A 17,382-nucleotide genomic window follows, 5' to 3' on the forward strand; every position below is an offset into this window, starting at 1 on the left:
GCAGGAGTCTGCGTAATAGTGTATACAATATCAGTTCCAAAATAGACACACTCTTTTTATATTTATATTTGTGTAGTAAGAAAATATTTTCTTTTGATAAGGTCTCTGTCTGTTTCTTATCAGCCTGTCAACATGATAACATACATCTAAATCTTTTGGCATAAAATGAAAAGCCTGTTATAAGCAATGTCTACATTACCATCAATAAAATAAATACTCCAGACCACAGTAAAAAAGAAAGAAAAAGAAATTATATATAAACTACAATAAATGATAAGCAAACTGTGAAAGAAATTGTTTCTATTGACTGTTCCTCAAAGACAATAACTTCTTTTTAATGTCTCCTTGAACTGACCATCTTATGGCTTTTTCTCACCTGATAAATTTTGTTGTAATTGTTTAATTATCTTTTGGAATGTTTTCAACTTTGTTTTTCTTGTTTTTTAAAGGTTTGATATAAATAAAGTTACTATTATCACTGTCGTTATTATGAGAATGTTAAAGAAGAATATGTTTACTCATGTGCACTTGGATAGTGGTTCCTTTTTTTAAATGTCATTTTTTAAACACACATAACCCTTTGAGGAGGAAAGTCAAGGTAACAGGGAACAACAGCATTAGATGAGCCTCCGACCTTCTTACTGTATCTGGCACTGGATTTCCCAGCACCAGATAAAATGCAAGTCACGCCCATTAGGCCATAAACGCTGATAAGTAATCATCAGTCACAGGGTTCAGCAAGGTTTATTATTTAAATGTATTATTGACAACACCAAAATATTATTCAAAACTTTCTTTGACAAAAGCAATCAATAACCTACTAAGACTTATATGAAAAGGAATTACATTAAAATTATTCAGAATTGTTTTTGTGTCCAAAAAATCTCTCAGTATGGCCTCACGCTACCATTTAATTTCTAAGCTTGACACTTAGTGCTCAGATTCAGGCTTGTTTTTTGTATTTATCCATTTGTGCTTTTGGAGTGCCATTATCTTGATTAATCATACTTCTATCAATGTTCCACTCAAAGGCAGTGAAACCGGTTTTACATTCCTGGGAACATCAACTTGGTGCAACATCGCCATCCTGTGGACGTAGTCTGTATCATCATGTTCATTTAACCCTCATGTTGTCTTTGGGTCAAATTTGACCCGTTTTAAAAAAAAAATGTATCCAACATAAAGGAAGTCGAAATACGGGTGAAAAATGTTGGAAAAGGAAGAGGAAGATTCCTACCAAGGAAGATTTACATATAATAGTATTGCAAATACTTGTATATGTAAATCTTCATTGGTCCCTGTAATTGTTCTTTATGTCCATATAAGCTGTGAAGCAATCTCTACTTAATGTGGTTCCAATTTAAAGGATAAATCTGACAGATTTTTGCCTGAATCTTGATTGCTAGATTCGAGTACTGTCCATAGGAAAAATAAAAATGACCAAAATCAGTGCTAGACAACTGGAATTACTGCAGCTAATGGCCAGAGCTGAGAGTGCAACATACGTGGCAACAAGATGCGTTTTCAACACAGACACTGTGAAGCAACCGTTTAAATTCAAAGTTTGTACTGTCACCTACCTCTCCTCCATCAGTTGCTTCACCAAAGCCCAGAGTCGATCACAGAGGTGAAGATGCCTTCGTGACTAAAACTTGAAGGTAATTTCCCCTTCAGAAATAGGTAATTGAGCACTGTAGTGGTTATGACCATATCAGTGACTATGTTACATGGAAACGGTCTAAATGATGCCTGTGGCTTGCACAATAATAGCGTCACTGGAGACTAGCTGTAGTTTAGTCTAAAAAAGTTTAGCTACTTGTATTTTCTCATTCTGTTGCCACAATTTTGTTATGGTTGTGAATGTTTCTGTTTCCTGTTTTATTTTGGTAGTCTGTTTTTCTGTCTTGTTTTGTCTTGTTTTACTTACTGCCTTGTGTTTTCCTACCCTGATTTGTTCACTTGTTCTTGTATCCTCATCTCTTTTATTTAGTCTCTGTGTCTTTCTTTGTCGAGTGTCCGGTCATTGTTTCTATTTTGTAGATATTGTGTGTTTATTCTACCTGTGATTGCCTCGGTATTCCTGTTCCTGTAGTTCCTGTTTTTTGGGATTCTGCCTGTTCCTATTTTGTATTTTTCCTGCTGTTCCAGTACTCTATTGTTGCATGGATTTTGTTATTAAAGGTCCCATTTTTAACATGAATATGCGTTCCCCCAGCCTGCCTCTGGTCCCTCAGCGGCAGGTGTAAAACAAGTCCTGGGTATGATAAAATGAAAGCTCAGATGGGCCAAACTGGAATTACAAGGTTACCTCCCCTTTCTCTGCTTTGCCCACCCAGAGCATTTGGCCCACCCATGACAGAGAGACATCATGGCTTTCAAACGAGAAAAGTGGCAGTTGGTCAAGGCCACACCCCCAATCTCCACCTTGCCCTCTCCTCCTCAAAAGCTATATACTCAGAAGCACACATACTAAGGAAAGCTCATTCTGCACTAAGGCAGAATTTTGGGAAAGAGACTTCAGATACAGTGTTGGGGGACCACTAAGGTCTGTATAAAAGAGATAGTCTAGTAGCCAAACTAGGTGAACCCGAAATGTTGAGTACACCAAAGTTTTATTGCAGAAATGTGAAGTATGGGTCCCCAGTATACGAATGACGGATGCTAATTGCATATGTTGAGCAATTTGCATAATTACATAATTAGCATTATTAGCTTAATCGTCCGTTTGACCACATATTTTGCACTGTATGGCCAATTTCTACAATATGTGAGTGTTTTTAGGGGTTTTAGAGGATGCTGATTTCTTTCTGGCTTTTTCAATTTCAAGAGCTAATATTAGTACTTATTGGATTTATTTTGGTAAGTTCCAATTACTTTCAGGCATAATTATAGGTTATTTTTATGGTAAACACAATCTTACATTTCAGAATCATGAGTGCTTTTGTAATGTTGATGCATTGTTTTCAGGTGTTACTTAAGCTGAAGCTTAAAACTGAGTCTGGGCCAACCGAGTCAGCCCGCCAGACGCAAGGCTAACCAAGAGGGCCTTACCTCCGCACTACACAAAGCACACATTGGCTACCACCTTCAAGCATACTGCTATGACTCACAATTAATTAACAAAAGGCAGCCTCATCAGCCTGATCCACCAGCTGTGGATATCTCCTTATTTTGGATGGATAAGACTATGGGCCTAAAGGAAGGAGAGGAACTGATTATGCCCACCCAGGATTCAAGTCCAGTTGTTCCTCCTGTTTTGTTACTTGTCAGCTGTGGTTGCAAAGCCGGGTTGAAACCTTGCACATCAGCAAAGTGCATTTGTACAGCTGTAGGTCTGGCCTGTAGGCCTACCAGTTGTGTTTTCGCAAAGGCAATGATGGTGTGTGCTGCATCATACTTAACAACACCAAGAGCACAAAGAAGGGATGAGGTCTGGAGAGATGATGACAGAAAAGAAGAGGATAGTAAAGATGGTCTGCTGCTTTCCATAGCAGTGCCTGTAGGGGACCCGTCTTCCATGAAGGCAAGCTATGGGACTTCGTGCTGGGGACCTTGGCGCTTTTGGTAAATTCCATACCTGGCTGCATTCAGGTTACAAAGTTCCTCTGTTGTACAGAGCCAAAAAAGCCCTTGTGCTTTTGTGATCTGTAACTTTGGGGCTTCTCGCCTCTCCAATGCAGTGGAGAAGCTTACCAGAACGACTCTTATGGCATTGAGTGCAGACCCTTCCCCTTCCCAACAGGATATGAGTGGAATCACATCCCAAAGAGCATGCATGGCCAGAATGGAACCACATTGGTCACCCAGATTCTCTGCATTGGCTATGCTGAGAATTGTGCCATTTTATCTGTAGGTTATTTATTATACCAGCCTTCTAACACCAATAAAGCATAAAGCACAAAGACATCTGTGTCATCACTGAGAATGTGAACAGTTGAAGCCCCATGTCTGACAACATGTAAGTTATAAGTGATATATCCGCCTCATCATGAGTGGCAATGCTGTCAGCTTTACTGACCATCATGATATTATTTCCTACATTGAAAGTACACAGGAGTTTGCTCAGCCTTTGTTTGTTGTGCTTGTCTTTCAAGACTTTGTCTCGACTAGGTAGAGGTGTAGTCAATGAGAGCTTGTACTCTGTGGAGCTCTGTCCTGCTCTTCTATGTCTCTCATGGTCCTTTGCAGACACCTGCAAATATCTGTCAAAGACAACAAATGTTTGGGTGTCGTAACAATTAAGCCGACGTCCTATGCTGGCTGCAAGATGCACCACTGTCCCAGACGATGGCCAAACCACGATAAATGAGCTGGGACGCAATGACAACATCTGGTGGCTGGGTATGGCAGACTGGAACCATGAATTAGCTAAGAGAACGGTTAGCCTGCACCGGCAAGCTGATGCTAATTTAGCTAACAGCTATTTTGACTAATCACTAGCTGACAGTTTGATTCAGCCTAAAATAACGTTATTCAAAGTAAACAGTACGAAAAGCAGCTACAGCTAAACTAAGATTTTACAGTAATAATAAAGACCATGTTTCGAGTGATTGTATTTTAAATTTCAATTCAATTTTATTTATAGTATCAATTCATAACGAGTTATCTCGAGACACTTTACAGATAGAGTAGGTCCCAACAGTTCTAGTAGTTTTCCTCCAGAGCAAGCACACAGTGCAACAGTGGCGAGGAAAAACTCCTTAAATGAGCACAAGTAAAACTGACTACACAGCTGTTATATTTTCAACATTATTTTCAGTTTGTGAGGTCTTTTACATGCTTTCTCAGCTGGTGGTTAGCTGAATTAGCTGTCACTAAACTCAGTTAGCTTTCCAGTGGCGGTGAACGGACTTTCTTTAACTATCTACGGGAACAGATTGTGCAGTTCGTAAGGTCATAAATCCACTTTCATCATGGTATCATCTGTGCATGCGTGAACATCTTGCACATGCGCAGACAGATCGTTTACCACAAGCTCTGTTGCAGAGCACACAACTTAAGTTATGTGTACCAAAAATTATTGTTCCTTAAAGTTTTGGTGGTTTGTGATTAGCTTGTTCGATATGGCTATGAGCTAATAACGGGCGCGTTCTGTTTAAGGATGATATGCTATTTGGTGAAACTACTTTCTTTAATGATTACGTTTTCCATAATAAAAAATGTTTCAACTACTTTAAAACTAGACTATGCTCCCTTGCTTTACTACATACTTATTACAACTACAACAGCTAGCTGCCACATCTTATTTGCAGGAAAACATGACCTAACCTCAAAAAATGTCAACAAATTTAGGTCATCAACATTCACATCAAAGAGCAAGAGTTGAAATGTAAGGTTATAGTGTTTACCATGAAAATAACCTAAACGTCCTGAGTTAATAAAAAATGTGTCTAAATGAATCCAAATTTGTTATAGAATTACCATTTTGAAGTCTGAAAGTGCCAGAATTGAATTTAACGTCCTCTTAAACCTCTTAAATCATTCCAATATTGTAGAAACTGATGGCACAGTGCAAAATCTAGTGTCGATCTGGCCAATTCTGCTAATTCTGAAATGTAAGATTGTGTTTAACATAAAATAACCTATATATTACCTGAAAGTAATTGGAACTTACCTAAATAAATCACATAATCCTAAAATTAGTTCTTTGAAATCTCAAAATGCCAGAAAGAATCAGCATCCTCTAAAACCACTTACATATTGTAGAAATTGGCCATACAGTGCAAAATATGTGGTCAAACTGGACGATTAAGCTACTAATGCTAATTATGCTAACTATGCAAATTGCTCAACATATGCAAATTAGCATCCGTCATTTTCTGTATACTGGGGACCCATACTTCACATTTCTGCAATAAAACTTTGGTGTACTCAACATTTCCGGGTTCACAATGGGGCTCTATGGGCTGGCTACTAGACTAAGACTTCAGATACAGTGTTAGGGGACCACTAAGGTCTGTATAAAAGAGACTTCAGATACAGTATTAGAGGACCACTAAGGTCTGTATAAAAGAGACTTCAGATACAGTATTAGGGGACCACTAAGGGTATATAAATGCCTCCAAAGAGCACCATGTCATGGGACCTTTAAACATTTTAACTCGACACTGCCTGATGTCCCTGCATTTGGGTCTTTTCCACACTAGATCAACACGTTATTCTTACTCCAAGCTTCTTCCCTTGTTAACACCTCCGATCTTCACTCTTCAAACATTCCGCTCTGATCTGCACACTACTGTTTCCCATATCCTGCAACAACTAAATTCCCACGGGACTTCAGCACGAGACTAGAGCTAGCCTTCAGTGACTATTAATTTGTGTTAAGAGGCACAAAGGCATTCTTTAGAACATGACCCCACAACTGCCATTTGTGGGGTCATGGCCATCAGCTGCAGCAACTCCAGTTTGCAAGCACCAATTTTGGTTGTTACTCCTCAGAGACAACTAGCGATCAAGATTCAGGTAGAAATTGTCCGGATTTATCCTTTAAGTTGCAAAATAACTAGCAACTATAGCTGTCACAGCCGCATCAGTATTCCCCTCTGAGATGTAGTTGTGTAAAAGTATAAAGTACCATAAAATGGAAATACTCACGTAAAGCACAAAAAACTTAAAATTGTACCTGAGTACAGTTCTGGGTAACTGACAGTTTCAGATGCTTTACTTACATAAAAGTAGAAACATTATGGTATAAAAATAAAAAAAAGTAAAAGTCCTGCCTTCAAAGGGGCTGGTATACATAAAGACGGAGGGGCTTGGGGGAAGTGGGACTGTGACAGAGAGGCAGAATGAGCAAAAAATAAACACACCAGAGGAAGCTGTCGAGACAAAAAAATGTATTAAATTATAAGCAGCATTTTAATATTGTACTTGTTTACGTAGAGCAAATTCAAACTATTTTTTAGACTGTGGGCGTTTTATCAATAATAAATAATGCATCACATTTTAGAAAGTGATCATACCTTTTGTATATGAAATGTATATTTTGTATCAAAATGATGCACAAACATAGTAGGTCAGCCAACACATGCTGTTGGGTGTTTACAAACTGTGCTTGATTGACATCTCTCTCACCTTTTCTGTTGGCTTTATAGTTCATTTTCTGTGAGTCAATGACTGTCCTGTCGAATCCATGATTCCAGGCACTGCCCTGTACACTTTAGTTTGCAGATGTAAGTAAATACAATAATTATATCTGGAGGACGTAATCTCATTAGATCTAAAATGATTAATTTGTAGAATTTAAAGCAATGATCACATGCTTCATGTTCAAAATAAAGCAGACAAATGGTGGATATGTTCAAGTTAAGAAAAATGGAAAGGCATGAAGAATTTCACACTGTGTATTCAAACAACCAACCATATTGTTTGTTCCCATTAACATCAGTGTTCCTTAGCTCATTATAAATCATTACTGTATGGTTTATGGTTTGCTGAGATGCAAACATTGACCGTTTTGCAATAGAGGTAATAGTAAAGAAAATATCGCAGGACATAAATAAATTGACAGGGAAACAACCCAAGCAGGAAACTGGGCTTAGAATTAAAAATTAACAATCTGATGGTGAGAGACCCTGTTGTTTTGGCAGAAGAATTCCTTCTTCGTTAAATCAATAGTAGATTTGGTGAAACAATTCACATCATCACATTGTGATTATAGACTTCAGACGCTCTTTCAAAAACCATGTTAAAATGATATCTAAAAGAATTAAATTAAATCTCTGTAATTTTAAGCAAATCAGAGGATCTCTGTCAGATGCAACTGCTCTGATGTTTCTTCACTCAATGATATTTTCACATCTGAACTATTGCATCACCAGCTGGTCTATGTCGGGTTCTACTACCCTAAAACCAGTTGAGCTTCTGTACAAGAAGGCAAATAAGACTCTAGATTAAAAAAAAAAAACTTGCAATCATCATTGCAACATTTTAGAGAAATATAGCTCATTGAGCTTTGATAATTTTTGTTAATTTTCCTTAATGTGCTTAATTAATGTCCCACTTTGGCCACCTTTAAGAGCCAAGTAAAGTTGTGGCGTAGAGCTAACCAAACGTGCAACCACCTCTACCTGTGTGTACTGAATTAGCCAAGTAGAGCATACTAATGAATTGTGTCTCTGTTTTAACACCTACTAATGAATTGTTTTTTTGTGTTGTTTTTTCTCTCTTTCTCTGTTTCTCCTTGTTTTATATATCAAATGTTGCTCTTGGAAATCTTCTGTATCTTTTTATTGTAACTTCAAATGGTCTAATGGACTACAGATGGAAATTAGCCCTTGGGCTACAATCTGGCATTTTTACGTGTACAACCTGGCATTTTTACGTGTACAACCTGGCATTTTTACGTGTACAATCTGGCATTTTTACGTGTACAACCTGGCATTTTTACGTGTACTATTGTATGTGTTCATTAATGTGCATTGTCCTGAAATATTAAATAAAAAACATTTGTAGTAACACTTTCGGTAGCTTGGAGTGAAGCGCATGACAGGTTACTGTCAATCTGTGCTGCCTCGAATTTGCTGCAACAGCAAGTTTACTGCGGGCATGTCTATATACAGACTAAGCCAGAGGCTATAGGATAATCACTGTGAATGAAAGACAACAGCCAGGCTTAGTAACCTGGAAACTCACAATCAGCAAAAAAAATCTGTTCACTGGACATCGTTCAGCTAACGTTACAGCATAGGCTCCTGCTGTAGGTGAACTTATCTGAAGGTTTAAAGCCTCAGCGTTTGACCAGGAGGATAAACACTGGTCAGGGAAGTGTGCACTACATTGTATTCCATGGGTTTATGTTTGTATTAAACACATAATCAGCTATTAGTAGGGTATGTTTGAAAAATATGACATGATTTTTATTTTTACTGTTTGTTTATTTGATTGTATTTGATTAAATGTGGATTTGATTGAGTTATTTTATTATAAATGAAGTTTTATCAAATAAATATATCTGGCAATTAGCAATTTAGAGTGTCCAATTAGCCTAAAGTGCTTGTTTGGATTGTGGGCGAAACCCTGGGCACCAGGAGGAAACCTATACAGAAATATGATTGAACTTAAATTTTTGGGGATTAAATGCTGAGGAAAAGTTACTTAGTGAAGCCAGACACATTCGTTTCCAGATGAAACTGACCAATTAAATCCTATAGACTTTTTGTCATATAATGGACATTTCATTATTAATTACCTTAATTTCATTCATTGAAGTTGAGCTTGGCTGTCTGCTCTTATGAGCAAATCATATCAATAGATCAATTGTGTACAGTTCTGAACCCTTATTGGTTCAGGGGTTATCATGTACAAAGGTTTGATAATGATAAAGATAATGAACATTTGTCTTATATATTTAGTCCAGTGTTACCGGATCACCCAGAGGATCAAATAGCAAAGTCTGAATAAACTCCGATCTTGTTACGAAATGCTTCTATGTCAGTGTGTCCTGATGAGAAACTTGTAGATTTTCATTTGATTATGATTTTTCTGACTGCTCCCTGTCCACACACATCCACATCTCCGGGTTTTACCTCAGTCTTCGTTCTCGTCCTCTCAGCCTGCACAGGCCACAGAGACAGGCTGCATCAATTCACGGGAAAGTAACCACAGTAAGACCGGAAAACGAGGACAGACCTGAAGAAAATAAAAGCTTAAGGTGTGCAGACTGAGAATAAAACAATATACGTGTATTAAAAAAAGTATTTTTCAAGATATTCGGTTGTTTTACGTTTAATCAATGCCTATTGTTTTCTGTGTTTTCTATCAGATTTCCATCCATCCCCAGTCTCCTCCATCATTGTTTATAATTCTACAAGACTCAGGTTTTTATTTTGAAAGTTTTAAACGGTGTTTCCTTTTCAATCTGGATGGCTTGACGCTGCACGTAGGCAACCCATGATTGCAGACTCAACACGCATCCTCACACCACTGACCTGGGCTAAGCTGTGTCCTGCATGTGTGTGCATGTGTGTGTGTGCATGCGTGAGCGGGAGTGTGAGTGATCCCCAGAAACCAGCAGCGGGATGGAGGATCTCAAGGAGAATCTGGGAACTTTGGATTGACGCCCGGGGATAACGCGCGGACGGCCTGAACCTCATCGGGTTTCACTTGGATTTATATATTTGGATGTTGTCTGTTTCCCCCTTTTCCCTTTTTCATCTAGGCAGTGGGAATTTACACTTGGCTTACAACTATTATTTCTGGCGTGCAAAATGCCATTTGCCAAAAGGATTGTGGAGCCGCAGCTTCTGTGCAGGCACCAGATCCCAAACGATGAAGCTCTGCTTTTCGAGGACCTGTGTACCATCAGTAACGTGGTTCTGTCCCGGACCTTGCGACAGCTGTCCGACCTGGCCCGGCACGCCTGCTCCTTATTTCAGGAGCTGGAAAACGACATCATTAGCACCAACCAGCGGGTCTGGGTCCTCCAGAACAAAATAGGCCAGATACAGCAGACTGCCAGTGCCCTAGACCCTAAAAAGGAGGCAGTGCGTAAGTAGACCACCAGGCCTAGGCTATTTGCCCCCCCCCCCCCCCCCAATCAGTTCATGATTTACACACACATGTGTGATTTTATTCATTCATATCTTACATGTGTGCCTTCATGCTTCGAAGGGCGCCCACCTCAAAATATTTTTACCCAGCTGCACGCATGCCCGCCGTAGACGCGACCGCGCTCTCATCCCCCCCCCCCCATTGAAATGTGTCACACGGTTGCGTTTGCACATTTGACCATCCAGTAGATCGAGATACATTTCACAGCATAGGATGTGTTGAGTGCTCATTCTTTGGCGGTCCAGACGCGGATGCGTGTGTTCGTCGACGATGAGGGCATTGGGGAGGGGTGATCGGCGTGTGTGTGTGTGTGTGTGGGTGTGGTGTGTGTGTGTGTGTGGTGTGGTGTGTGTGTGTGTGTGTGTGCGTGTGCGTGTGTGTGTGTGTGTGTGCGCGCGTGTGTGTGTGTGGTGGTGTGTGTGTTCACAGGCAAGCAGCGCGGAACGGGCAGAGGGGCGGTGTTGCCGCTGCATTGGCTCAGCATCGCAGTCTCGTTACTGCGGGTTGCGCACACCTGAAGCATGTTCGGCGGTGTTTCGGTGGACATTAAAGCCTCGTTCAGTCAGGATGTAAATAGGCTACATGAAGTTAAGAGTCTAGAATCCGTTAAAAGGGGTTTGAGGTGTGTGTGTGTGTGTGCGCGCGCGTGTGTGCGTGTGCGTGTGCGTGTGTGTAGTGTTGGGGTTTTCAGAGGCGACTCCCCGTGCGCTAAACCCACCCTTTCCACATGCAGGCACCAACACAGCATTAATAATGAATCCAGATGTCCATGTTACAGGGTAAACATCAACTGTTCACGACTAGATATTCAGGTTTTCAGCTGTTGACGAATCACATATAGGCCAAGCCTTAAAAAGGCCTGATTGGCATCAATGAGAGACTGCAATTCAATGTAACAGTGTGTTCTGTACAGCAGCTTATTTATGTCCTCTGCAGTCCCTTCAGTAAGCTATAAGGCTTTTGATTTTAGAGATCCGTTCATTGGCTGGACTCCAATTCTGTGCAGTGGAATTCATCACTATAGGTTATCATAATCTGGGACAACCAAAGAGCATTTTGGGGCCTAAAGCTACTGTAGGCTCATGAACTCACTCCATAGATTTACCCCCCTCCACCAACTCCTAAAGACACACACACACACACACACACCAGAGAATATGTGTCAGTGAGTATGTCTTTATTACATAAAACAGTCTTATTGTGTTGATCTGTTTACTGTTGCTTGGTGTGGATCTGGATAAATGAGGCTTTGATGTCAGAATTAAATTGTGTGAGAAAGATTGTTGTCTAGCAGAAAGAGATAGACATTTTAATTTCTATGCTGAAGTTCTTGTACAGCACAACAGTCTCCAACACACTCAACACCACACTCACATCTCTTTATTCTAAACTCTGTATACCTGCTAGCAATGCTAAACTCAGAAACCTGTCTGTCTGTTTCACCTGTTGTGCTCAGAAAAAAAACCTGAAATATTGATTTGTTGAGTAGATTGTGCTTCTATATCGCCGCAGCCAGCCAAGACATACAAGATAAGAATTATTTAGCACATGCTTTTCCAATATTTTGTTACCGTTACAAGAGCATGCAAGATAATTTTAGTTTGTTTATTGGATAGGAAATAAGAAATTAAAATACATTTCTTATAAATAAAATGATGTCTGTTCTTCAGAATTCTTCTCTACTTGTTACTTCTTTTTTTGTGAAATGCTGCAGTTTTTCCCCTACAGGCCTCTAAATATTATTCCAATGACACAATCAAAGTTTTAAAAAATGATCGTTTACACTGCCATTTTGGGCTGTCCTAGACAAAAGTTGACAAACCTTGAGTTACATGTGTCAGTCAACAAGGTGGTCTTAGATTATACCGTTATACACGTCCACTTTTGGCCGATTTAAAGCTTTGTTAACCCGGGCAGTGTCAGACATTAGAACTCACAATGTGGCCGCTGCTATAACAGATATCTATAAACACAACAATCAGAATAAAGCTTAAAATGATGCAGAATACACCAGCAAACTAGAATATTGCTACTGCTAAACATTAACCATAAACTCCCTTTGAAAAACAGCAATTTTATGTTGCCCTCTTCTACTTTACTTGAACTGGCTTAACAATCTCCCCCCCTACCTCTTTTGGGTTTTTTGATGCATAGAGGTGCCAGCGCTAAGTGACATTTTTTTCTTCTTCTATTTAGATCATTACACTACAATTCACCAAATATCCATCACACAATCCAACATTTCTCCAAATTGTACAGTCTCACACAGATTGGGACTGAGACTTGATTAGATTCATCTCACACAGTGTGATTGCCCATCCTAAACACAGTCTGTAAAGGTGCCTTCATAGACATGCTGCCATTGTTTAGATTTGCCATGTTTTACAGTGAATCTTCACACATCACATTTGTTCTTGTGAGTCAGTAAGTTTTGTCTTGGTTCTTTATTCATCCCTCATCTCTATTTTGGTCATTAGATATTTCACTTAACACATTGCAGAGTAAAAGTGACTGAGTATAATAGAGGAAATATTCTTTGACTGTCTGTGTGCAGGCAGAGTTTGAGTACTCTGTAGACCAATGCTCATACTTGAATGCCCACCAAAGTTTTGCTATTTTTATTCTGTTTTCAAAAGGACTATTATCTTCCCTCTTCCTCTCAAATGGCAGCAATAACCCTGAGGAGCTGAATATCTTTGCCTGTACACACAGACTGATATTGAATGTCTGTGACAACAGAGTTTCCTCACTTCATTGAGGAGTGTATCAAGATTCAAGGCAGTCAATATGTTGCTATCTTGGAGTGATCCTGATCGTGGCAGTGTTCAGATGTGTTAAGACACTTCGTGTCTATCACATTCATGGACAACAACGTGTTGTGTAGGACATATACTGTATCAATTTATCAAAAATGATTTAAACAGTCTCGTAGTCCTCTTTTGACATGTGGCGGTAACTATCAAAAAGTCAACTATAGTACAACTTTCTGCTTTTCTTTCATGATTTGTTTTAAGCACGTCTGTTTAAAATGACAATGAATAAAATGCTGTTATAAGTCCCAAACTGTATTTCATTAGTGCAGACAAATATACTGTATGTAATCGTCATTTATTTTAGGACATTTTGGACCTAATGCTTAGGTGTAAACCAAACAACTAAGCAGTTAATAGAGAGTCAGGTGATTTCACTCTTATCTGTGATGAAACCACGCACACACCAGTACAACTGAGACAAGGGTAAAATGTGAGTTAGTTTAAGTGTTAACCATCCAAATTAAAAAATAAATACGTTTAGGGTTAAATGCTATGACTGAGGTCTCTGACACACCAAGGGGCATACAAAATTGACCAGTCGTTAAACGTTGCACCTGAAGACCCTAAAAAGACCACAGCTGACCACTGGCTTGCACATACGCTGGTGTACTTCAAACATATATATGGCAGAGATATTAACAAAAACAAATTAGACAACCCATTTCATACAAACTGAAAATATGTCTGTCACACGGCTGGGTCATGTATCATGTGAATAAATACAATATAATGTCGGAAGAGAAAGCAGCCAATCACAGTAAAAACGCACATGGAGACACACAATAATGATAGACAAGATGCATTGAAACCATAAGCAAGTATAACAAAAAGTAGCAAACAAAGTAAAATAAACAAGTTTTTGTGCAGTTTTGTAAGGATGTTTTAAATTATTATCTGGATTATGTTATTGCAGTGCTGTGTCACAGCCTAGTCTGGTCTAGCAGGTGGAGTCTAACATAAGGAAAAAAAGGGTTGTGCTGAGTGCCCCAGGAGGAATTAGCAACGCAATGTGGATTCTTTGTACCTTGTATATGAGCCTTTGAATTAATTTTGTCAAGTGAAAGCATACAAGCAAAAGTAAGGGCTGGTTCTAAAGGGAACTCTTCCATCTTGTGTGCCGTGAAATAAGCCTGCATTCCTGGCTGTATGCTCACCCAAAACGATTAAAAAAAGTAGCTTCAAATCTTTAATACTCCACCAATCTATATGTTTTACATTAACAATTAATCAAATGACTATGTGTAATTACAGGTGGGTTCCTCGCAGCTTGCATAAACACAGAATTAGCAGTCCAGCTCCCAGCAGTGTTTTAGCCTCTTTTAGCTCACTGTTTCAATTCTACTGTCTGAAGAAATGACTGCATGGTTAGGTCTTACTGCTGTCAATCAATTTCCATCAGCTTCAGAAAAATGCTCTGATAAATCCTCTCTGTATGCAAGTTGTTGGTCAAAAAGTAAACGTGACTACTCATATGGGGCCAATAAAACCAACAGCTTCCTGTTCTATGTGGGTGCTCCATACAGCTTTTAATCTAAAGGTTGTTTTATGCTTCTGCATCAAATCGACGGCGTACCCCCGCAGACCTCACTGCGTCTACGCCAGACCCTACGTCGTAGCCTGACGTGCACCTCTTGAAAAATGTAACCATGTCACAGAGATGCACGTCTCTTGGGCGTGGCTTGGTCGTTGCATGTCTTCTGACTCATTTCCTGATTCTTCTTCTCCATAAACATGAAATCAAGGAGAGGGTTGACTTTTTCTGCTAAAGATATCACACCGTGGTCAGAAAGCACAGGGACGACACTGTGTTTCTCTCACTATGACTCTAGAGTCAGTACTCGCTCCGAAGCTTATCACTGTCTCTCTCTCACTTCTCCCTCCCTCTATCACACACTCCCCCCCACACACATACATGCCGGCTTGACACACACACCAGCGCACAAATATAAACACCAGGCCACCTACGTTGGCTACGTATTGTTTTTTATTCATCCGTTCATGTTCCCCAGAGGATGAACACTTTTTTAACCGCACCTAGGATCATTATCAGGTCAAATTATCAAAACTAATGACTTTCCCATCCGTCTTGGCAGTGTTTAAATCAGCAAATGGTAACATGATAACTAAGGGCATTTTCACAACTATCAGTTTTGTTTGCTCTGGTCCGAATCAGTTAATGAGTTTAGTAAACATGGAGCGTTTTCCCCTTGATTTGTTTTCGTTTCACCCTCAGAAAAATCCAACCGTACCGAAATGCAACACCACCAGCGCTTATTGGTCAGATAAGTCTGGGGAGGGAGCAAGAAAGTAAATACAAGAAAAGAAAGCTGTATTCTGGACTAGTGCATGTGTCTTGCATCTCCATGGTCAAACCAGTTCCTTTTATTTAACTCAATGACAGAAGGTTTACGTGTCATCCATTAGTTTTAGTAAGTGGTTATTGGTATCATTAATGATGAATGTGAAAATATTGGGCTGTAGCAAATAGATTGTAGTGGCAACATTGTTTTTTCCTGGTATGCCATTAAAGCAAATTTGACTTTGAATTTGTATGGCCTGTGGCAGCGGGGGACTGCTTCATCTTGCTAGTCTGCATAGTAACAGGAGAAAGAGTGAAGCCTGCTTTAACCTTTCAGCTGAGTCTCTCTCTCTCTCTCTCTCTCTCTCTCTCTCTCTCTCTCTCTCTCACTAGTCATACTTTTTTACTATTGCTTGTAGTAAAACTAGCATCAATTCTGTAGCACCCATCATATTGTGGAAACAGTCTGTTTTGGACAAAATAAGAAGGATAGAGAGAGAGACCTAACAGCACCGTGTGTGAGCTTTAGTGGTCTGGAAGTAAATGTCTTTAGTTTCTGTCTCTCACTCGCAGACACACACAAAACCTCTACAGTAAAAGCAGAGATAGAGACATTTACTAACTTCACATTGTGCACATGGCTAACAGCCTTAATCTGTTCAGTCTGTATGGTTTAGGGATCTGATTTCAACCACACGAGCCAAGTTAGAATACACTCTGCTCTGACACACACACACCACACAACACACACCCACACACAAAACACCCAAACACACACACACACACACACACACACACACACACACACACACACAAAGAGCATGATTAAGATGTTTTCCAAATTAATACTGTATGTGGATTATTTATGTGTGTTTGTGTCTCTCTCACAGAGGGCTTCTTAATGTTCTTTCTCCATCGTGTGTGCCCCCATCGCATATCTGTGTCCATTCTTCTCCTCCTCCCTCATCATACCTCTTCCCTCACTGCCCTACTTTCCCTGTCATCATCAGCATGGAGAGACTTCTGCCACTTGACAGCGTATTTAATGTTTAATGCACTTTGATTCCACCCAGACAGATACAAGCCTGAGAGGAGAGGAGAGGAGAGGAGAGGAGAGGAGAGGAGAGGAGAGGGTTTACTGTAATAATGGTGTGAAAAGGTGAGAGAAAAGATAAAGACAGAAAGTACAGCTAAGGCTATAGATTTAGACAGAAACCTAACTATTGGACAAATTGAACTGTTGACCTGATGGTGGCGCTAGAAAAACTACAGGTTACAATTACAAACTACAGGTGATGGACAACCCCAGACCACGGCTGTATAATCTCCCACTTACTTGAAAGAAAATTGCTCGTCCAGTGAATGAGCCAAAAGTGTTTCCCATTTACAGATTTGCTTCCACATGTGTTTCTCCCCATGGCCCTGTCCACTCGGCCCATATTCTTCACATTGGGATTTCATGCACACACATAAAAGATTTCTATGCCCTGAAAAAGTTTTACAAATATAATGTCCTCAAGACTTAGTACAGATGTCTCTTTTATAATGTTGGGCAAATATTTTTTTGGAGGCTGGGTGCTCTATCCAACTTTGTTAATACATCCATACCACAGACACTCAGCCATGCAACAGGGAATTACAGTTACCTGTTTAACCACGTGGACCTTTGATTCTTACCAATTGTGGGCCTAAAACATAATTATCAAAAAGGTTCACCCC

The 17,382-nt window shown here is 39.7% G+C and overlaps 1 protein-coding gene across 6 annotated transcripts in view; it reads left to right on the forward strand.

Annotated features, from left to right (window-relative positions):
• The first annotated feature begins 9,868 nt into the window (after positions 1-9,868).
• Positions 9,869-17,382, forward strand: part of nhsb (Nance-Horan syndrome b (congenital cataracts and dental anomalies)) — a 53,872-nt gene continuing 46,358 nt past the window's right edge. For 5 of the 6 annotated variants that reach the window (XM_032544402.1, XM_032544489.1, XM_032544632.1 and 2 more), the window contains exon 1: positions 9,870-10,488. In XM_032544402.1, coding sequence (XP_032400293.1) covers positions 10,209-10,488 — 280 coding nt within the window. In that variant the 5' untranslated portion in view covers positions 9,870-10,208. Of the gene's footprint in view, positions 10,489-17,382 lie in introns of all 6 variants that reach the window. The other variant, XM_032544749.1, reaches the window with a different exon arrangement.

This window comes from Etheostoma spectabile, chromosome 1, assembly GCF_008692095.1.
Source record: "Etheostoma spectabile isolate EspeVRDwgs_2016 chromosome 1, UIUC_Espe_1.0, whole genome shotgun sequence".
NCBI lineage: Eukaryota > Metazoa > Chordata > Actinopteri > Perciformes > Percidae > Etheostoma > Etheostoma spectabile.